Source organism: Saccopteryx leptura, chromosome 2 (genome assembly GCF_036850995.1).
Source record: "Saccopteryx leptura isolate mSacLep1 chromosome 2, mSacLep1_pri_phased_curated, whole genome shotgun sequence".
Taxonomy (NCBI): Eukaryota; Metazoa; Chordata; class Mammalia; order Chiroptera; family Emballonuridae; genus Saccopteryx; species Saccopteryx leptura.
In genome coordinates this window covers 14,940,284-14,964,625 of record NC_089504.1, presented here as the reverse complement: position 1 = coordinate 14,964,625, position 24,342 = coordinate 14,940,284, and the positions used below count along the sequence as shown (strand labels likewise).

Here is a 24,342-nt window from a genome sequence, read left to right as displayed (position 1 = left end):
TGTCAGCACAAAGAAAGGCCTTAATTTTTCTTCTTTTTCAAAATGCCCCTTGGATTTTCAAATGGCATCCCATTAAACACCACTGAATTTTGTCAAAATAGAGGATCTTCAAAGGTACCTCAAAATAATAAAAGGATGACCACTCATTACCAGTTATCTAATAAATACATAGAACATGGTTGTGGCCCTTCAAGTTTATACTAAAAAAAATGTAACATTTTTTACATGTATGAAGAAGGAATCTAAAAGGAGCTAGTTTTTTTCTATAACATTTGCATGGACATCCCAATGGATCTGAGAGGACAAGCAAACACACAAACAAAATATATGTTAATATGTGGGTTTTTTCCTTTAGGGTGTGCTGTTTTGTGTTGCTCTAAGAAGGGGAATCTTCTTCATGTGGCATTTTTTTTCCCCAAGTGGGAAACGTTCTTTAAAGGAAATTCTTAAAACAAAAAGCACAGTCAACAAATGAAGGTTTCAAGATTTTCATGACGTGGTTTGAAAATAAATAATCAGTGACATATATCAAAAGACTTCCACTCTATGTAAAAAAGTAAAACAACAAATCTACAATAGATACAAATTATATACATTTATTTTTAATAATTTTAAATAACACTCTTGTATAAATTCTTTTATATATTCAAATCATACACAAATTTAGAAATGCATCATGAAGCCTAGTACAGCATATGTATGAGAACATGTTTTTAAAATTTGTGTTAGAATTTTAGTGACATAAATACAAGTTTAATGTTTCAGAAACATTTCCTAATTGCTTGGGCTGAAATGTAATGTATTACAGAGTGCTTATGCCTAGCATTAAAATTTAACTTTAAATCATTTAGCTTTTGCATTAACTTAAATCTGAAGCCCTGGGCTCACATTCTAGGGCTGCTGTCGCAGTTACTGTGTGTAAGACAGATTCCCAACTGCCTTTGAAAAAGCATCACTCAGCCGCTGACATTTTAATGATCCATACTCTTTAGTCCATTTGATATTATTTGACTTCCTCTGATGAATCAGCATGTTCTTCCTGCTTTTCCAACCTTGGTACAGTCACTCACTCAGGGTTAAAAAGAAAACTTGCATTAACCTTCCATTATTACTCCCTTGTTCATACCAAATTCATTATAGCTCCCAAACTCCTTACTATCAAGATCATAACAAACCAAATGTTCTTCGTAGATGAAGCCAGCAATGCTTTCCCTTACTCCAACAGGTTATATTGGGTTGCTTTCCACTCTGAACTTTTGTCAGAGAGCTTTCATTGAGATGTATAAATTCAGCTCCTATCCATATACTTCAAAATGTATGAACCAGGGAATGTTCACTACAAGTGGCATTATGTTCACCATGTATCCTACAAAAAATATATACGATTAAGGTAAATTATCTAATAACCTAATCCCAATTGAGGCTGTCAGGAGGAAGTAGTGTTGTTTAGCTTTCTGCTTCCAAAACAGTACAAGGGCTAAATATCCTGAAGGCACTCAGCTAACCAAAATGAACTTGGGAGTGGGGGGTGTCAGTGAGTGTTGCTTTAACGGTCAATTTTCCTGGGAATATTGGGCTAGAAAGTAGCCATATAATTTGACACTTCTAAAAATTCTCTCCCCCCCCGAAGTTTCTCTCCTCCCATCCCATGTGTGCTCTACTCCTCTCTTACAATTCAGGTATCCCTAAGAGTAACACTTTAAGTCCATAGGACCTTAGATATAAATAAGATTTAGTTTTTATTATCATTTTTCTCTATAAGTGGAGAAATTCTATTAATAAAAGAACTCTGGGATCTACAGGGTAGAGGGAGGGAGCAAAAAATAAGGAAGGACAGACATACTTAACAAGACTACCTAGCCTAGGGTATCTAACTGTCAGAAATGCTTAAAAGCTCGCTAAGATGAATTAATGAAGATAAAAGTATCACTTGCTAGTAGTATCTTTCATTTATCAATAAGATTCACACTAGTTTTATTTGAAAATAAACACATTCTAATCTTAGGCAAAATTCTTCCAATATTAGTCTCCCAAAGGATTGATGGGATCCTTGTGCTGAATGCCCTAGTTCATGGGAATCATGCCTTTAGAGAAGTGAATATTGTATACTGCATTCCATACTAGTCTTCTACTCTGATTTTGGTGGTAGATCACTTCATGATTGACTTAAATTTTAGAGCAGAATTACTTCCACCAATAAAAAGCAAGGGTGATGAAATATTATTTAAAAAAATTTTAAGTCCTTAATTTTTTTTCATTAGGAAAAATTTAAATACATGATCTAGGACTGTTCATAAATATTTAAATGTAAACATTCTTTGTGATTCAATTTTTTGCAATACCTTCTGAGGTCTGTTTTAAGGAATCTCTAAATGGCCAGAATTTGGACTATTTGGCTGTAACTCTTAGACCCCAATAAACAGTCTTTTCTCTGTTGGGTTAACTTCTGTTTATCAAATGTTTATTTCTCACTATCTTTAATCCCTGGCTTTGAGGGGGTGGTAATCTGGAGAAAGGCAAGTATACCACTTTGCACAATTTCTTAAAATTATGCAGTGCACAGCCTATACACACATATATGGCAGGTGCTAGAGAAAGCAGGTTTTGTCTCTCTGCTTGGAAGGCTTTGTCCACTTTAATGAAGCACAAACTGGTATTTTTATTGTCTCATCAGCAATACTGGCCTCAGATAGTAATCTTCCTATGTTCTTTCCAGAAAGTCCTTCATCGCCTTATGACCCTGGATGGTACCTCGTACTTAAAAAATTAGAAATGTTCAAAGACAGGACCCTTCTTCCCAGCCTTCTAGTGTCTGTGGTTAGGCAATCTCTGTATTAGCATATAGTTGAAAGAATATGTGCTTCAGAGTTAGGAGTCCTAATCCAAGCCTAATAGTGACATATTGTATAGCCTCAAACAAGACATTTAACTTTACCTATGAAATGGGGACAGCAGTTACTTCCTCCGGGGCTACGATGAGGAACAAAAGAAACTCATATGTAAAGATGCTTTGCAACCTGCAAAAGGGCTGCAGCAATATTAACTTATTTTAATATAATGTAACATAATGTGATCTCCACTCTCATGAGCAATGATAAAAATACCTGAAGCATCTCAGGGTTACCAGAAGTAGATTACCTGCCTGTACGCCATCCAGAGCATCATCTCCAAACCTGAGAACAACTTAGTGGTGGTCTTCTACAGAGGGATGGCCAAATCCCAGGTTTTTCTCTGGGGAACGTGGCAAGGTTGCAAACTGAGATTTCCTAGGTCTAATAAGTTTTTACTCTTTTTTTTTTAACTGCTTAACAGTTTGCTATTCTTCATAATAGATATCTATAGTTGTCTTCTGGCTGCAGTTCCTGACTTGTTTAATCCAGTCTGTCAATATCATAATGGAAAAGAACAACAGTGGATGACCTCTAGTAGAAAACTGCATCTATGAATGAGAACTAACCATAAGCACTCAGCTCCAGTGCTGCCCTTAACTGGACAAAAAAACAGGAGAGCTGTAGCACTGCAGAGAGAGGTCCATACCTCATGGCATATGAGTGACAGGCTATGTTCAAATGCAGGGGTTTTTTTGTATTTTTTGTTTTGTTTTTGAGGGGGCAGAAGAAATATAAGCATTTCACAGGCATGAAAATGGGAAGCCAAGTAATATGATGGCTTTTCTTTTGGAACTAAAATATTTCTAATTCATTTGGAAGACTATCTTTTACATTAAAAAAAAACATTTTTAATGAGAATATGTTCTACATTATTTTATATAAAATATAGACAGTGGCTAGTGTCTAATTAGGCGAGTAGCTTGGAGAGTACAACCTGTGTCCCAGCTTAACAATCACTGACTTAAAAATCTATTGCTTGAATCTATAATGAGTCAAAGAACACATAACTCTATGTTTGGAGTGAGAAAGGAAAAGAAAGATGAGAAACATTCAATCTCTTATAAATTTCAACAATGTCCAAAGAGGGACTAGAAAGGACTGATGTTCACCAGAGTCCCAGCTCTAGCAATATTGCCATCTATTTTACATTATTTTAACCATCCTCATATTTTCTTTTTACAGTGCCATTAACTGCTGTACAAATACATTCTAGATGATATAAAATATGACATGGTTTTTTTACAAATAGATACAAATACAATGTTGACCAGATATGCTACATTAACTATATACACCTTATTTCTCTAGAGGCAGGAATATTCCTTGTTTTTAGACAATTTATCATTTACACTGAGACCCTATGGAGGACTATCAGCTTCCTGCTCCCAGGTGTTGCCTTCTTCTCTGTACCATTAGAAGCTTATCCTGTGCTTTAACCCTATCATTGAGCAGGAATTCTGGAAGGAAAAATCAAGCCCTTCTAAAGACCTTCTTGGGACTTTTCTGCTCCTATTCTAGATATAGTCAAGATTGTTTACTGTGATACAGCCCAGACATCAGCTTTTCCTCGATGTCTTTTAGCACAGTAAAATGAATATCGTCCCTCACCCTCCTTTTTTAAAAAAAGCAATTCAGGAATGGAGATGAAGTCTTCCGGCAGTCCTCTCCTCCTCCACATCCATCATCCTGTTTCCGCTGGTTGAGTGAACACTCCCCAGGAGTCTATTTGGAGGTCAAAGTGGGTTAGGACTGCGTTATGGGGTTCAGCCTTTCTATACTCCCATGTCATTTGGTACAAAAATATACTTTACTTCAAGTCCTTATTGACAGACTGCTTCAGATCTTCATGGGAAAACTAAAAGTAATAGGCTAAGTGCTTTATGAATTTGTAGCTGAAAACTTCGATGTACTATATGCCTTTGCTTTCTCAGCAAACTCCACCCAGACTCGGTGTGGTCCAGGGGCTGATGCTGCCTTAGTAAGCACTGTGGTCTAAGAATCCGGGAGAACAGCTCTAGCTCCTTAGGCTTTGTAGTTATGTATGGGTGTCGTCAGGGTCAGTTGCCCATTGGGAGCCACTTCATTGCCATCATCTTCCAACAATCCTGACACGTCTGCATTGGGAATGCTGTCATGGTAGCTGCTGAAACTGATATTATCTTCTTTCAGCTCAATGGTCCAAAAGGGGGCATTGAGTTTCCGGTTTTGGTACTCCCGGTACATGTACACAGCCCCCACAAATCCCAGCAGCAGCACCACCACAGTGATGATAACAGTCAAAATGATGATATTAAACTGGGTCCATGATACATCAGCTAGAGCTGATGTGCTGTTTTCAGCAGAGCTTACAGAAAAGATAGTTTGCAGGGTTGTGGGGGTAAATGTACTATTTATAACAGGGGTGGGCACTGATGTGGTCAAAGAGGCATTGGAAACCAAAATGGTAGAACCTTCAGGTGTTGGAACAATAACTTCTGAAAATAAAAACAGAGAATGAAATGTAAAAGACAAAATTATCTAGTTTTAAGAAACAATAAAAAAAATATATGGGAGTGGAAGTTGATATGGCATGTTGACATGGTATTCTGTTTTAAGGTCATGCAAGTTAAAAATAACTTTTAGAGAAATATAGTGAAAAGAATCGGGGCCTAGAAAGCTTGATTATTATATCCATGGCTGTTATTAAAAATGTATAATATCTATATTAAAGTCTTTGGAAAAACTGAATGTTAGAATTTTCCATCCTTCTGTGTTCTTGGATAGATTATACAGATCCTACAAAGGCAGTAAATATGTCATTACTGAGTTCTAAATCACTTGGTTAAAAGTGACAGGGATAGATGACAATCACTTGAACTAAAATAAGTTCAGCATGTCTGATGGCATTTCCTAAGGGCAAACTTCTCTTCAAAGGAGGCAAAAACAAAATAGAAAAAATTTTATTTCTAGTTATATATGGATAACACAATTTAAATGTCCAAAGTTGATGTCAGTCAAGAGAAATGAGACTTCCTTTAATGTCACGTTTAGTAATTTTTCCTTTGTGTATATTATAGCTATTTTACAATTAATGTACTATACTTTCTGCTTCTAATGCAGTGAAAATACCAAAGGCTCTGGAATTAAGTAGAATGTGTGGTTATAGATAAGTCAGTTAATCTTTTTAAAACTGAGGTTCCTCCTCTATAAATAGGAATAATAATATCTGCAAAATTCTTGGGAAGGATTAAATGAGATAAGTTACTTATAACAATGTTATATTTAATGTTTACAGTGCTTGGCACATAGTCATTCAACAGAATGATTACTTTTATCATTATAATTCATCACCACAATCAGCCACATCAATTTATCCTAAAAAGAGGCATGTTTTACATTATTTAATAACTAGTAAGAAAAATCATCAAGTCCTGATAGCTAGGTATAGACAAGGTATGCCTCCGAATGGGAAAGAGAACTGAGGGACAGGATCTCCAGTCTAATGATAAGATTCAACCTGAGTCTTTTAGCCTTATTTACAACAGAATAAGGATATTGAGAAAATGAAGGACAACCTCTGTCACAGGCCAAGTATACATCAGCCCAGTATTTAGCATCTGTCAGAATATCAAAGGGTGGTGTGTAGAAGAACATGGTTCTAATAAAGCCTGAATATTGTTAACTCATCCTGAATTTCTAATCATTAATTTGTATCTAAACCCTTACTGAACCTCCCTGTAACAAACATTTTGCTATATGAATAACCTTTTGTTTTAAAAATCAAAAGAAATATTCTAACTCTTTCCTCCATCACACCTGGGAAAACTTAGTTCAAAGTTAGGGCAGATGCCAGAATGAAGTCTTGTTTCTCAGCTGTAACTTCTAACCAGATTATAGGTCCCTATTTAAAAAGACTTTAGGTGATCACTGGAGGTGATGAGAATACAGGAAGCAAAGGATTAAAAAAAATGATAGGACTTATAAATTATTAACATAAAAGATAAAAAAGTAGATGAAGAGAAAATGTAAAACCACTGCAATGACTTGATTTGGTCCTCAAATTTCTGGAGCTGACTTTGGAGTATCAGGAGAGCAGCAGGAATGGAAGGAAATCTCTTAAGGCAAATATCTATCAAAATCTATTTCCAGAAAACTCCTCTTCTGGGATTGGAAGGTTTTACAAAGTTAAAGGTAGCTGTCCTGAAATTTTCAATGCTAGGCTTAGATATTAAATTTACAACCTTAGGTGAAGTTTACCTTTCTTGATGCAATTTTCTTCTAAGTCTCGAACATAACCTTCTAGGCAGTTCTCACACCAAAACCCAGTGGTGTTATGGAGGCAGTTGATGCATTCACCACTCTCGGGCTTGCAAATCTTTGGAGTTTTAATTGGGTCCACGTGGCCATGACATTGGCACTTCACACAGATGCTGTCATAATTGTAATAGCCATTTTCACATTTATTGCAGTTCTGGCCTGTGTAACCATCTTTACACTGGACACATTTAGGTTCCAATTCACCCAATTCTAAAACAGAAACACCAAAATAATTTAGTTCAGTCTCAAGTGAAAATTGGAAGTGCAAAGCAATTACTAGTTCTCAAAAGGGTTATAAGCCCTTCCTACTATCTCCTCTCAGACTTGAGACACATGGAATCAAACTAAAAATCGACACCTTATTTATTAATTGTCCAATTTATTGTGATAATGGTGGGGCCATCAGAGAACCTATTCAGGTAGAAACAAAAAAAAATATGTTTACCTAAAAAATCCTGAATAATTACAATGGATATGCACTCAATTTTTTTCATACCTTCCTCTTCAGTCATGACAGATGAAACAAAATATGGTTTTAACAAAAGTTTCCTCATCCCTCTCTCAAGTCTCATTTTACGTATTTATTTGGATTTGACGGCAAATTCCAAAGGAAAGCCTTTGCTGTTTGTATAATTCCCTTTCACCCACAGCACCCATAACTTTATTTATCAACACAGTTTATACCTATTGATAACTTTCACTCATTTTTCCTCTAAAAATAAAGATTTAGAGAAAGGTCTTACTTATGATACAACTGCCTGTAGATGTCACTGCTGAACAAGGGCAGCGAAGACATTCTTTAGTGGCATCAGGACTCTGATAAAACCCTTCTTCACATTCTTCACAGTGATCCCCTTTGCTATTTCCCTGGCAGTTTAAACAAGCACCTAAAAGAAGCACATTGTTTTAAGAAGTTAAAGATTTATTCTGAAAACACAGTAACTTTATTTATATAAATCATACCTGCAACCAAAAGACTTTAAGAGTCAACCAGAAAAGTTATCCAATAGAGACTGAACAGAGTTCAGTTTCCACCACATCTTTCTCCACTGGTCAGGTCTGTAAGTTTGGTGTCTCCTACTAGACTGGAAACCCTTTACAGAAAGGTGACTAGAGCTGCAATAAGCCCTTGTTGATTAACTAACTACAGACTGAAAGCAGGCCAAGTACTTGCAAAGAAAACATAAAAACAATCTAAAAATCCTTAAAAGAAAATAGATAAACTGTACTATTTTAATCATTGGTATAGTGATAAGTGAGCTAGACCTGTATGTTACAAACATGCACAAATATTAAGAACAATGTTGGTTGAAAAAAGAAAATTGCAGAATGATACAGAAGAAGAGTACTTACTTTATAAAATTTTAAGACCCACATTAAACAATACTAAGCAAATAGAAACAGAATACACTGAGCAGATGGTTACATACATATGTAGTCAAAATTAAATGTAGACTTAAAGGGTACAGGAGAATTTTATGCTCTGCTTGTCTCTGTGGAGGGAGGAGAAAAATGAGACCAGGGAAAAAAACAGAACTCCAACTTTATCTGAAATTCTCTATTTCAGTATCTAACTATATACACTACAGTGTGTCTGTAAAGTCATGGTGCACTTTTGACCGGTCACAGGAAAGCAACAAAAGATGAAGAGCCCTTTTTTTTTTTTTTTAACAGAGACAGAGAGTGAGTCAGAGAGAGGAATAGATAGGGACAGACAGACAGGAATGGAGAGAGATGAGAAGCATCAATCATTAGTTTTTTCATTGCACGTTGCAACACCTTATTTGATCATTGGTTGCTTTCTCATATGTGCCTTGACCTTGGGCCTTCAGCAGACCGAGGAACCCATTGCCGGAGCCAGCAACTTTGGGTTCAAGCTGGTGAGCTTTTGCTCAAACCAGATGAGCCCGCGCTCAAGCTGGCGACCTCGGGTCTTGTACCTGGGTGCTTCCGCATCCCAGTCCAACACTCTATCCACTGCGCCACCGCCTGGTCAGGCAACAAAAGATGATAGAAATGTGAAATCTGCACCAAATAAAAGGAAAACCCTCCCAGTTTCTGTAGGATGATGTGGCAGCATGTACGTATGCGCAGATGATGACGTAACCCTGTGTATACGGCGGAGCAGCCCACAGCCATGCCAGTCGAGATGTGGACGGCACAGAGGAAAGTTCAGTGTGTCCTGTGGCTCGCTAAATTCGAATCCGTGACCAAAGTGCAATGTGAATATCGGCGCGTTTATAACAAAGCGCCACCACATAGGAATAACACTACTCAGTGGGATAAGCAGTTGAAAAAACTGGCAGTTTGGTGGAGAAACCCCATTCTGGTAGGCCATCAGTCAGTGACTCAGTGACGAGTCTGTAGAGCAGGGGTCCCCAAACTACGGCCCGCGGGCCGTATGTGGCCCCTTGAGGCCATTTATCCGGGCCCCGCCGCATTTCTGGAAGGGGCACCTCTTTCATTGGTGGTCAGTGAGAGGAGCATAGTTCCCATTGAAATACTGGTCAGTTTGTTGATTTAAATTTACTTGTTCTTTATTTTAAATATTGTATTTATTTCAGTTTTGTCTTTTTACTTTAAAATAAGATATGTGCAGTGTGCATAGGGATTTGTTCATAGTTTTTTTTATAGTCCGGCCCTCCAACGGTCTGAGGCACAGTGAACTAGCCCCCTGTGAAAAAAGTTTGGGGACCCCTGCTGTAGAGGCTATATGGGATAGCTACCTAAGGAGCCCTAGAAAATCTGTGCATGAGCCCATATCGAACTGCACTGAATAGGTATGAAACTGGGAGAGTTTTCCTTTTATTTGGTGCAGGTTTCACATTTCTATTGTCTTTTGTTGCTTTCCTGTGACCGGTCAAAAAAAAGTACACCATGACTTTATGGACACACTGTATATATGATATATGTGTATAACTATTATGCAAAATATGAAAATGTTAATATTTGTTAATTATAGGAGTGGATACATAAGTATTTGTTATATTATTCCTCATTTTTATATTTAAAAATTCAAAATAAAAATGAATACAATTAAAAAATAAAAAGAAAGGAAGCAAGCAGTTATGTATTTTGGAATAACACTCTTTTGGTTAACCCTATTAATAAGGCTATTCTACAGGCACCGAAGCAGCATAATGTCTGAAATAGGAAATGAAAAAGTGCAATGTAATTTACATCCCTTCTTTAGGGGGCCACAGAGATACAAAGAAACACTCAGAACTATTATTACAGAAATAAGTGAGCAAATTCTACATAGAAATCTAGGAATATAATGACATTTTACATGATAAGCTAAATACAGTTCAACATAAAACTATTCCTAAACAATTTCATTTGATTTATGTTCCATACTAGTAAAATATTTACAAAAAAAGAGGAGAGAGAATCAGGTTGTGAAATATAATGGTCTAACAACTAGAGCAAGATTATAAAAACCAAAAGAAAAATGTTATTAACATACGTATCAAATCACAAATCTTTTTTTATTGACATATAATTCACATACAATATCCTATTAATTTCAGGTATACATCATAGTTATTTGATATTTATGATCCCCATACAGCTAGTGACCATCTATCACTATACAAAGTTATTACAGTATTATTAACTATATTCCTTATGCTGTACATTAATCACCAAGACTTACTTATTTTATAACTGGAAGTCTGTACCTAGTAATCTTCACCTATTTCACCTGCTCCCTAAGCCCCACCTTTCTAGTAACCACCAGTTTCTTTCCTGTTCCTATTAAGCTGTTGGTTTGGTTTGTTCATGTGTTTTGTTTTTTAGATTCCACAGATAAATGAAATCATATGGTATTTGTCCTTCTCTATCTGACTTATTTTATTTTAGCATAATGCCATGTAGGTCCATCCATGTTGTTGCAAATGACAAGATTTCATTCCTTTTATGGCTAAGTAATATTCCATTGTACATATACACCACATCTTCTTTCTACCATTTATCAATGGACACTTAGGTTCCTTCCATTGTCAATATCTAATAAAATATTGAGGTCCCTTCCATATTTGACTATTGTAAAGAATGCTAAAGTGAACATAGGGGTTGCATATCTTTTTAAATTAGTGTTTTTGTATTCTTCAGGATACAGAAGTGAAACTGCTGGATCATATGACAGGTCTATTTTTAAATGTTTGAAGAACCTCCATTTTACAACCTCACCAACAGTGTACAAGTGTTCCCTTTATTCCACACCCTTGACAGCATTTGTTATTTTTGTCTTTTTGATAATCATTCTGACAGGTATGAAATAATATCTCATTGTGGTTTTGACTTTAATTTTTCTGATATTGAGCATCTTTTTCATGTGCCTGTTGAACATCTGTAAGTCTTCTTTGGAAAAATGTCTATTGAAATCCTCTGCCGGCCCTGGCCAGTTGGCTCAGTGGTAGAGTGTCAGCCTGGTGTGCGGGAGTCCCGGGTTCGATTCCCGGCCAGGGCACATAGGAGAAGCGCCCATCTGCTTCTCCACCCCTCCCCCTCTCCTTCCTCTCTATCTCTCTCTTCCCCTCATGCAGCCGAGGCTCCATTGGAGCAACAGATGGCCCGGGTGCTGGGGATGGCTCCTTGGCCTCTGCCCCAGGCGCTGGAGTGGCTCTGGTCACAACAGAGCAATGCCCGGGATGGGCAGAGCATCGCCCCCTGGTGGGCGTGCCGGGTGGATCCCGGTCGGGCGCATGCGGGAGTCTGTTTGACTGCCTCCCTGTTTCCAGCTTCAGAAAAATACAAAAAAAAAAAAAAAAGAAATCCTCTGCCCATTTTTTTTAATTGTGTTTTTTTTATATTAAGTTCTTTGTGTATTTTGGATATTAATCCCTTACCAAATATATGATCTGGCTATATCCTCTCCCATTCAGAAGGTTGTCTTTTTGTTTTGTTGATGGTTTCTTTCACTGTGCAAAAGCTTTTAGTTTGATGTAGTACTATTAGTTTATTTTTGCTTTTGTTGTGCTTCCTTGAAGAGACTAGTCCGAAAAAATATTGCTAAGACTGACATCAAAGAGCCTTTTGCCTGTGTTTTATAGTTTCATATCTTACATTCAGGTCTTTAATATATTTTGAATTTATTTTTGTATATGATATAAGATAGTGGTCCAGTTCCATCCTTTCACATGCTCCGGTTTTTGCAAAACCATTTGCTGAAGAGACTATCTTTATCCCCATTGCCTCGTTTACCATAGATTAATTGAACTTTTATGCATGAATTTATTTCTGGGCTCTCCATTCTATTCCATTGATCTATGTGTCTGTTTTCATGGCACTATCATGCTGTTTTGATTACTGTGGTTTTATAGCATAGGTTGAAATCAGGCACATGATACTACTGCTAGCTTTGTTCTTCTTTCTTAAGATTGCTTTGGCTCTTTGAGGTCTTTTGAGGTTCCATACAAATTTTAGGCTTCTTTGTTCTAGTTCTGTGAAAATGCCATTAGTATTTTGATAGAGGTTGCATTAAAAAATCTGTAGATTACTTTTGGTAGTATGACCATTTTAATGGTCTTAATTCTTCCCATCCATGAGCACATATTTCTTGCCATTATTTTGTGTCTTATTCAATTTCTTTCTTCAATGTTTTACAATTTTCACAGTACAGGTCTTTCACCTCTTTGCATAAATTTATTACTAGGTATTTTATTCTTTTTGATGCAATTTTTTTAAGACTTTATTTATTCTATTTTTAGAGGGGGGGGGAGCAGGAAGCATCAACTCCCATATGTGCCTTGACTCAGGTTTCAAACCGGCAAACACCTCAGCATTCCAGGTCGACGCTTTATCCCATTGCACCACCACAGGTCAGGCCTTTTTGATGCAATTTTAAATGGGATATTTTCTTAATTTCTCTTTCTGAATGCTTATTATTTAGTAACCAACTTCTGTATACTGGTATATTATTTAGTAACCAACTTCTGATATAAAATCAAAATTTTGTATACTGTGACTTTACTGAATTAATTAGTTCTAATAGTTTTTTTTGTGTGGAGTCTTTAGGGTTTTCTATATATAATACCACATCATCTGCAAACAGTGACATTTTACTTCTTCCTTTCCAATCTGGATGCCTTTTATTTCTTTTTCTTGCAAATGCTGCAACTAGGACTTCCAATACTATGTTAAATAAAAGTGGCAAGAGTAGGAATTCTTGTCTTGTTCCTGATTTCAGAGGAAAAAGCTTTCAGCTTTTCATGAGTAAGATGTTAGCTGTGGGTTTGTCATATATGGCCTTTGTTAAATTTTGTCAAATATTTTTTTCTGCAACTATTGAGAGGATTATATGAAGTTTGTTAATGTGATTGATTTGCAGATCGTCAACCATCCTTGTGTTCCAGGAATAAATCCTACTTGATCATGGTGTATTGACTAAATGTATTGTTGAATTTGGTTTGCTAATGTTTTGTTGAGAATTTTTGTCCCTATGTTTATCAAGGATATCGATCTGTAAGTGTGTGTGTGTGTGTGTGTGTGTGTGTGTGTGTGTGTGTGTGTGTGTGTGTGGTTTGTCTGGTTTGGTATCAAGGTAATGCTAGCCTCATAAAATGAGTTTGGAAGCATTCCTTTCTCTTCAATTTTTTGGAATAAAAATTAGGTAGGTATTAACTCTTTAAATGTTTGCTAGAATTCACCTGTGAAGCTGTCTGGTCCTGGACCTTTGACTTCATGGAATTTTCAAATTATTGATTCAATTTGATTGCTTGTAATCTGTCTGTCTATTCAAGATTTCTATTTCTTCATGATTCAATCTGGGAGGGTTGCGTGTTTCTAGAAATTTATCCATTTCTTCTAGGTTTTCCAATAAAATATCAACTTTTAAGTGATTAAAGCAGAATGCCCCAAAACTTCATGAACTTACTGGGAAAGACATCTTCAAAAGACTATTATCTGAACATTTAAATTTGAATTAAATCAAACTTGCATGTACATATCATCACTTTTAATCATATAATTTTTAAGGCTTTATAATGTTAATATTTTTCACATATGTAACAAAGTAGTATGTCCTCATACAATGATAAATACTTAAGGTATAGATTTCTTTCCAGATCTTCCTGTATTCTGATCCCTCTTTAGATATGTAGCTTTGTGACAATAAAAATTGCTGAAAAAGACATACTATGACACTACACATTTTGGCTCTAAAAAAGAAAATAATCTTAAATGTCAAAGTGTTCTGCAGGTTGGAAAAGTCAAAACCTGCATTATATATAAAATTTGTCTGCTTGCTCTGCTCCTATTAAAAATGTCAACTGGGCCTGACCAGGTGGTGGCATAGTGGATAGAGCGTCGGACTGGGATGCCAAAGACCCAGGTTCGAGACCCTGAGGTCGCCAGCTTGAGCGTGGCTCATCTGGTTTGACCCAAAGGCTCGCTAGCTTGCACCCAAGGTTGCTGGCTCAAACAGGGGGTTGCTCGGTCTGCTGAAGGCCCACGGTCAAGGCACATATGGGAAAACAATCAATGAACAACTAAGGTGTCGCAATATGCAATGAAAAACTAACGACTGATGCTTCTCATCCCTCCGTTCATGTCTGTCTGTCCCAGTCTATCCCTCTCTCTGACTCTCTGTCTCTGTGTAAAAAAAAAAAAAAGTCAAATGGAAATAATTTTTCAGGAAAACAGTTCTGATTAAGTATTAAACTTCAGTATTAAAAAAAACCTCAAAGAAGTTAACAGTTCTGTTACAGAATATGGACATTTGGGGCAAGATGCATTCACATAACATGCAATTTGCCATGTAGCAAGAAAAGGTCATGTTGGTACTCTTATTTAAAAAATGGTAAAAACATATACTTTTAAAAGTTTGCTCCTACAATGCTACTGGGCCTACATGCTTATTTTCTGGGGACTTTTTATTATTCTAGATACGACCCCCCAAGCCTTTGTCTTTGTTCCTGTCACAATATTATTTCACTCTTTTAAACTATTTGTTAGAATTTTTAATTTTTTTTCTAGAAGGATTTCTTATTTATTTTTGTTTTAAGACATACCCTGCAATAAGAAGTCAATTAAAAAAATAATAACCCTACATGGTAAATATGTTATCACAAAAGCCAAGATGAAAACAAATAGAACAATAAAACTCATCGGTTCTTAAAAATTCATCACTCTCCACTGCTTTAAAAATAGCATGCACCTGGAACACAGCTATAGAGAAAGAAAACTAATAAATCAAAGACAGACGGGACATAAATATACCAGAATGCTAACAATAGTTATGAGGGTCAACAGTCCCTTCAGTGTTTTTTTCCCATCTAATTTTCAAATTGTCTCTGGTAAACAAGTATCAGTTTTACTTTTATTATCTCGATTTTTTTGATTAAAAAAACTAATACAGTGTAAAATATATGAAATGCATATTGTAAAATACTTCAAGAACTCCAGTAATTTTCAAACATTTCATGTAGAAATTTGAAGATTGATTTTTATAATAAAAATAAAGAAAGATCACAACCTTTAAAATCCATATACAGCAGGAATTAATCATGTAAATTTGCTTTTGTAACAGCTTACAGTTCCTCTCTGGGAGGCAACACAACAAAAGAAAAATAGTATAGTATTTATTGTCAGATCTGAGTTCCATTTCCAGTTGAACCTTTTTTTAAATTTTTATTTATTTATTTTTACAGAGACAGAGAGAGAGTCACAGTGAGGGATAGACAGGGACAGACAGACAGGAATGGAGAGATGAGAAGCATCAATCATTAGTTTTTCGTTGCGCATTGCAACACCTTAGTTGTTCATTGATTGCTTTCTCATATGTGCCTTGACCATGGGCCTTCAGCAGACCGAGCAACCCCTTCCTTGCTTGAGCCAGCGACCGTGGGTCCAAGCTGGTGAATTTTTGCTCAAACCAGATGAGCTCATGCTCAAGCTGGCGACCTCAGGGTCTTGAACCTAGGTCTTTCGCATCCCAGTCCGATGCTCTATCCACTGCGCCACCACCTGGTCAGGCCCAGCTGAACCTTTTACCAGATATGTGACCTTTCAGCAAATAGCTTCTCTATGTTTTACTTTTCTGATCTGTTAAATCGGATAATAATTCTTTGGCTAATAATTTAATGTAATGTAAATATTTCAAAGAGTAAAAAACTATTCCACAGGATATAGTATTTTCTCTTTATGATTCAATTTCCTCATCTGTAAACAGAGACAGCTAAACTAGATCAGATCTAACTTTCCTTTGAAATAAAATATTTTAGGATATTTCTTTTATGGCCTGACCTGTGGTGGCTCAGTGGATAAAGCATCGACCTGGAACGCTAAGGTTGCCAGTTCGAAACCTTGGGCTTGCCTGGTCAATTGCACATATGGGAGTTGATGCTTCCTGCTCCTTCTTTCTCTCTCTCTCTCTCCCCTAAAATGAATAAATTTTAAAAAAGGATATTTCTTTTATGATAAATGATATATAAAAGTTAGTTAAAGAACTTTGTTCATTATGCTTTGCCTGGAACCTCCCATAAATAACAAGACTGTCCTAAAATTCACCTTCTCTTTGTTGAAATATAGCTGAGGGAATAGATCAAAGGAAGCAACGATTGTTTCCTGAAGCTCATCTCATGTTCACTGGCCTAGTATCAAAAAAATCTAGTAGTGGGCCATGGCTGGGTTGCTCAGTAGCTAGAGCCTCATCCCAGCACGCCGAGGTCACAGGTTCAATCCTAGTCAAGGCAGTAGGAGAAGCAACCAATGAGTGTACAACTAAATACAACAACTAAGTGGAACAATGAGTTGATACTTCTCTCTCTTTCTTTCTCTCTCTCTCTCTCTCTCTCCCTCCCTCCTTTTTTCCCTTCCTCCCTCCCTTTTTTCCTTCTTTCCTTCCTTCTCTCTCTCTCTTCCCCACCTCCCCATCTCCCTTCCACCCTCTCTCTCTCTCTCTCTCTCAAATCAATGGGAAAATGTTTTTAAAAATCTGATAGTGGTAACCAAGAAAATAACGGGTCAAAAGAATGTGGGGTTTCCTTCTAACTAAATCCAGTAACAAAGCTTTGAAAACATAAATCACCAACTGTAAAAAGACTTTTCCTTACTTTTTTTTTTTTGCCATTTCATAGTTTATATATAAACCTGTCAGAAATACAGCACCGTGTTGTAGTGAAATGCGTGATCCTGCCAACAGGACAGAAAGCAAACTTTAACCCATCAAACAGAAAGAAGGCCAAGCCTATGTGAATGAGGGAAAACGTAACAGATGATAATGTCAAGGAGAAAAGCAGGAGCCAAAAAGTGTCAAGTCAAATGGCTATAGATAGAAGTTTAAGTTTTATTCTAAGAGGGATGGGAAGCCACTGGAGCATTAAACATGGTGTTGGGCAATTAATTTGTAAAACTTGTATTTTCTGAGTTTGCTCACCTTTAGTGTTAAAAAATGGCGCTGGGCAGCACCAGGTATATGATCTGTGAAACTGCAAATTACCTTCTTGCTTGGGAAGGGCTATTGTCTTACTAATGTTTGCTGGAGGAGAGGTTTCTGTGCCAGAAAGTTTTCAAAAAGAGGAGAAAGAGAGAGAAACCATGTTTGCAGAATGAGAACAGAGAATGAAGGTGTGCAGATGGTGAACCAAAGGTAAGGGGCTTTTGCGAGCTTTGCTGAGACTGGTAGGGTCTTTGATTCTAGGAGAAACCAGAGAAGATTCTGCTGGTTGTGGAACCAGAGAATGTATCAGTAGCTTTGGGAGCCCTGAGTGATCGGGAAGTGTTTTTCCCTGTGTGTTTGCTTACTGGCTGGTGCGAGACTTGAATAAAGAAATAGCCCACCATTTTTTGGCTCCACTCTTTCTTTACCGTCTGCCCGAATCTAATGAGAACCTGCATGTACATGGCCACAACGGCAGCGACTACTGGCCATACACATGGGAATTACATGATCTGATTTTACATTTTAAAAGGATCACTTCGGTTGTTACATGGAGACTGGACTGTGGTAGACGGGGTCAGGGGATCAGAGGACAAATGAGGAAGCAGATAGATGAGAGCGTGTCAAAGTAGATCAGAGAGAAGACAGTGGCTTAGGTAGGATGATAGCAATGAAAATCATGAACAGTGGTCAGATTCAGGGTGTTTATTGAATGTCCAGCAGATAGAAGTTGCTGATGGACTGGGTATTTGCAGGAGGAAAAGAAAGGAATCAAATAGTAAGAACACTAGGAGTAAAGCAAGCTTGGCTTATAGGGTGAAAAGTTGTTTTGGCTGTGTTAGGATTATGATGCCAAAGAAAGCAGTCAAATGAAGATGTCTAATGCACTGTTAGGTTTTTGAGTGTGAAGACAAAGGAAGAAATTTAAATCTGGCAATCAGCACATGTATAGATGGCATTTAAATTAAACCCAGGAAACTGAATATGATCATTTAGAGAGCATATAAAGAAGACAAGCAGGTCAAGGACTGAGCTTTGAGGCACTTCAGTGCCTATATAGAATGGAGAAAGATGTAGCCGAGCTGACTGACTGAGGAGGGGAAAAAACCCAGGAAAGTGTGATATCCTAAAGTTTAGAAGTCATTGAGTTAAGAGTAAAGGTGTGGTCAACTCAGTCAAGCCATGACAGTCAACTTACTCTCCATGGAATACCACTAGGATGAATACATAAAGGAACTGAATTCTTAAAAGGAAGTACACTATATGAACATAAAGTTCTAGTTTAAAAAAAAAGCTGTCCACCCACCTCCATTTTAAGTGAAATATGTGTACAATAAAGAAAATCATGAAAAATACAGGTAAGTAGAAAAAATAATTATCCTAAGAAATTTGTCATTAAGATTTTGAATACTTTTCCTTGAAATCTTCCATATATTGAGGTTTGAGTTTTGCTTTTAAAATAGTCTAAATGTAACCCACATGGCATTTCATACCTTGCTTCTTTCACTCTCTCATGTAGCATTCTCTAAAACATTTTAATGACAGCATAATAATACACTGCTCACAAAAATTAGGGGATCAGGGAACATGCAGATACGCCAGTACTTTCAGCCTTTTGTGTAGTGCATTTTCACCCATGAAATAAAAGTTGGTTTTGCATCTCAGTAGCATAACCAAACAACTTTCTTTGACTTGTTTGCTTTTCTGATGTCTTGTTTAATAAAAAAATCAAATGCTTCTTTTTTGTATCACTTCATATTCATTTTGAAATATCCCCTTATTTTTGTAAGCAGTATAGTTGCGCCATATTAAGGACTTTATAAACACATTGCACTGAATCTTCACAACAACCCAATAGGCAGTTACTGTTATTATACTAAATTTGTTAATTAAAAAACAGCATAGGCCCTGGCCGGTTGGCTCAACGGTAGAGCGTCGGACTGGCGTGCGGGGGACCCGGGTTCGATTCCCGGCCAGGGCACATAGGAGAAGCGCCCATTTGCTTCTCCACCCCACCCCCTTCCTCTCTGTCTCTCTCTTCCCCTCCCGCAGCCAAGGCTCCATTGGAGCAAAGATGGCCCGGGCGCTGGGGATGGCTCCTTGGCCTCTGCCTCAGGTGCTAAAGTGGCTCTGGTCTCGGCAGAGCATCGCCCCCTGGTGGGCAGAGCGTCACCCCTGGTGGGCGTGCCGGATGGATCCCAGTCAGGCGCATGCGGGAGTCTGTCTGACTGTCTCTCCCCGTTTCCAGCTTCAGAAAAATACAAAAAAAAAACCACAAAAAAAACCAGCATAAGTAACTTCTATAGGTAAAGATTTTCACTTTCTGTGCTCTAAACCATGTATTGCCTAGATAGCATAATTTGCTTCCTTCCCAGTTATAAACAGGGTGGTCTAATTTTTTAGAATTATAACTACCATTTTGATGAGCATCTTTGAACATAAAGCTTTTATTTTTATTTTTTTGTATTTTTCTGAAGGTGGAAATGGGGAGGCAGTCAGACTCCCACGTGCACCCAGCAGGGATCCACCTGGCATGCCCACCAGGGGTCGATGCTCTGCCCATCTGGGGTGTTGCTCTGTTGTAACCAGAGCCATTCCAGCGCCTGAGGCAGAGGCCATAGAGCCATCCTCAACGCCCCAGGCCAACTTTGCTCCAATGGAGCCTTGGCTGCGGGAGGGGAAGAGAGAGACAGAGAGGAAGGAGAGGGGGAGGGGTCGAGAAGCAGATGAGCGCTTCTCCTTTGTGCCCTGGCCGGGAATCAAACCCGGGACCCTGCACGCCAGGTCGATGCTCTACCACTGAGCAAACCAGCCAGGGCCTGAACATAAAGCTTTTTATGAATTAAGAATTATTTCCTCAGAATAGATTCCTAGAACAGAATTACTGAATCAGGGAAGTACTTTTTTTTTTTTTAATTTTTTATTTATTCATTTTAGAGAGGAGACAGAGAGACAGAGAGAGAGAGAGAGGAGAGACAGAGAGAGAGAAGGGGGGAGGAGCTGGAAGCATCAACTCCATATGTGCCTTGACCAGGCAAGCCCAGGGTTTCGAACCGGCGACCTCAGCATTTCCAGGTCGATGCTTTATCCATTGCGCCACCACAGGTCAGGCCAGGGAAGTACTTTTAAGACTTCCGATACACATTATCAAATTGCTTTCCAGAATGTTCTCCCAGTATATCTAATCACAAAAAGGTTACCTTAAAATTCTACTTCAGTCTGGCTCTGGCCAGGTAGCTCAGAGAGCATCATCCCAAGACATGGAAAACAGATCAATGTTTCTCTCTTGCTCTCTCCCTCCCTCCTATTTTCTCTCTCCAAAATTCAGTTATTAAATAAAAACTTAAAAAACTACTTCAATCTAAAATACAAAGTATAGGAAAAGACTAGAGGGGGAAAGGAAGGACTAGGAGGCACTGCCTAGGAAGCTCAGTTGGTTGGAGCATCATCCCAATACTAGGCAGGGTTGCGGATTCAGTCACCAAGCAGGGCACATACAAGTCATTTATGCAATGACTGCATAAATAAGTGAAACAACAAATCAGTGTTTCTGTCTGGTTCTCTCTCTCTCTCTTCCTCTCTCTCTAAAATCAATAAAAAATAAAAACAAATAAATAGGGACTAAGAAAACATTGTAGGTGGCCACCAGCAGAGGGCAACAATATCACAGAACTGTTGAAAAAAAATCTCATTTGAGACAAGACTAATTTTATGTATTTTAATTAAAAAAAGTTTTTTTTACCTAAAATAAGACTGATTTTATATTAAGATTACAGTTTTAAATCAAGTATTGGCAGTCTTTAATGTTGTATTCCACTTTTATTATATTTCAGAACAGAGAAACTATTTATTTCTTTTACTACTAGCTGCTTTTAGAAATCATAACCATAAAAAGGATTTCTTTTGCCTTAAGTTATCTCCAAAGCAAGGACAGGTTGAAATTTACTTAACATTAAAGAGAGCTAGCTCATTGCTGCACAGAAAATGAAAAGTGACAACCAGCAATGTATAAACTGCTTCCTGGTACCAAAAAAGATTTAGGGAGCAATTTATTTTATTTTTATTTATTTATTTTTTTACAGAGACAGAGAGAGAGTCAGAGAGAAGGATAGATAGGGACAGACAGACAGGAACGGAGAGAGATGAGAAGCATCAATCATCAGTTTTTCATTGCGACACCTTAGTTGTTCATTGATTGCTTTCTCATATGTGCCTTGACTGTGGGCCTTCAGCAGACCGAGTGACCCCTTGCTCAAACCAGCAACCTTGGATCCAAGCTGGTGAGCTTTGCTCAAACCAGATGAGCCCGTGCTCAAACTGGCGACCTCGGGGTCTCAAACCTGGGTCCTTCTGCATCCGGTCCAACGCTCTATCCACTGTGCCACCACCTGGTCAGGCTAGGGAGCAATTTAAATCAACTCAGTATGATGAAGCATTTCTGAAGTTACCCAGGATGTTATTTCCTCTGTATGTACTGCCATTCACTTCTTCATTTAATCAACAAAAATTTAGTGAATACTTACTATATGCCAAGTTCCATGCTAAAGACTGTGTACAATGGTGAACCAAACTGATGAACTTATATTGCAGTAAATAAGCCACATGTGACTCATAATCACAAATAAATATATAATTACAAACTGTGACTAGTGCTATGAAAAAATTACAAGTGTATAATTGGAAATTGTCATTTATCCTGGAGCATCAGGAACTACTTTTTAATGAAGGCCTGAGGGAAGCATAAGATTTATTAAAGGTAAAGGATCCAGAGTTAGGGATAGAGGTGTATTAGAAAGGCCATTCTAGGCAAAGGAAAGATCATGAATAAGAACCTTGGGATGCAGAACATAGTTTGTTTTAGGAATAGAAGCCAGTATGATTGGATCATAGACAGTAAAGAAAAAGAATAGCACAAGATAGAACTGGCAAGTAGGCAGGGACCAGACCACATAATAGGAAAAAAAAAAATACAATTTCTTCTAAACGAATTTGTGTTTCTCTCATAGAATAAAGGATTAGAATGAAGAAGAAGCTTTCAAAATAGATTTTTTTTTTTGGGGGGGGGGAATATTTCCATGGAAGTATCTCTAATTTATACATTTAGGACAACTAAAGATCAGAAAAGTTAATTGTCTTTAGTTTTTTTAATAGTTTGACTAAGTTTGCCTAACTGTGGTTTTCTTGGTTTTATACTGCCTAGGGTTTATGAAGATTTTTGAATCTGTGGGTTGATGTATTTCATTAATTTGGAAAATTCTTGGCCATTATGTCTTCAGATATTTCTTCCGCTCCAATCTCTCTCTCTTTCCTTTCTGAGCCTCTAATTACATTAATGTTAGCCTTCTGGCTGTGCCACCCCACATGTTTTTCCCGCTCTGTTCTTTCCATTGAATTTCCCCCTCTATTTTTTAGTTTGGATATCTTTAATTGAGCTGTATTTCAGTCCACTAACTTTGTCTCCACCATGCACAATCTGCTGCTAAACCCATGCAATTAGTTATTAATTTTTATGTTGTGTCTTTTTACTCTAGATTGTCCTTTTCATGTTTTATAGATTCCAATTCTCTTGAAATTTTGCCTCATTTCATCTATTTTGTTTGGTTTTTCCTCCATTTTCTTAAAATATTAATTTTATTTTCTTTTTTAGAATTTATTCAATAAAACAACATTCAAAAAATACAACATATGCAATTTGTAATTCATTTCATGGGTTTAACAGCAGATTGTACACAGTAGAGATAAGGTTAGTGGGTACAAATATAGCTTAAAATATTAATTTTAGTTATTTTAAAGTCATGGTATGCTAATTCCAGTATCTCAATCACCTGTGGGTCTGCTTTCATTGTTTTCCTCTATCATTGGTCATATTTTCCTACCTCAGCATCGGCTAGTATTTGTTATTGTATTCCGGATACGGTTTTGAAAGAACTACAGCTGACTTCCCTTTCCTGTGTTAGGCAAATACAATAGGAGGATCACCTCAATTCAATCAGAAATTGAGATGTGTTGAGGATGAACTGCAATTTCAATGAGTCAGTTCACCAAGGGTTCATCACAATTCTTAGTCATGGCCTGCAAAGCTTTTTTTTTTTTTGTATTTTTCTGAAGCTGGAAACGGGGAGAGACAGTCAGACAGACTCCCGCATGCGCCCGACTGGCAGAGCCACTCTAGCGCCTGGGGCAGAGGCCAAGGAGCCATCCCCAGCGCCCAGGCCATCTTTGCTCCAATGGAGCCTCCGCTGCGGGAGGGGAAGAGAGAGACAGAGAGGAAGGAGAAGGGGAGGGGTGGAGAAGCAGATGGGCGCTTCTCCTGTGTGCCCTGGCCGGGAATTGAACCCGGGACTTCTGCACGCCAGGCCGACACTCTACCACTGAGCCAACCGGCCAGGGCGCCTGCAAAGCTTTTGATTGAGAACTAACAGGCCTGAGTCTCTTCAGTACCGAAAGATTGCAACAGAATCAGTACTTCGCTTTGGGGATTTCAGCCTATGTACCACTCCATTCACCTTCAAAATCTGACAGTGTCTTGAGTGAGAGATGGCTGTATGTTGTAGCAGGCCCTCGCTAAAGAAATTTTTGTCTCCTAAGTAGTAAAAAACTGAGGGAGTTTTATCTTTTCTTTCTTTCTTTCTTTTTTTTTTGAAGAGAGAGAAAGAGAGTGAAGCATCAGCTCATAGTTGCTTTACTTTAGTTGTGCATTGATTGCTTCTTGTACTTGCCTTGACTGATGATCAGACCCCAGGATCAAGGGGAGCCAGTGACCTTTGGGCTCAA

At 37.7% G+C, this 24,342-nt stretch overlaps 1 protein-coding gene across 1 annotated transcript in view; it reads right to left on the bottom strand.

Moving 5' to 3' along the window:
- Window positions 1-575: 575 nt before the first annotated feature.
- Window positions 576-24,342, bottom strand: part of MEGF9 (multiple EGF like domains 9) — a 108,268-nt gene continuing 84,501 nt past the window's right edge. Inside the window, exons 4-6 of the mRNA XM_066367307.1 lie at window positions 7,931-8,074; window positions 7,128-7,397; window positions 576-5,365 (exon numbers count right to left, since the gene is read on the bottom strand). Of these exons, the coding sequence (XP_066223404.1) occupies window positions 4,914-5,365; window positions 7,128-7,397; window positions 7,931-8,074 (866 nt within the window). The 3' untranslated portion in view covers window positions 576-4,913. The remainder of the gene's footprint in view (window positions 5,366-7,127; window positions 7,398-7,930; window positions 8,075-24,342) is intronic.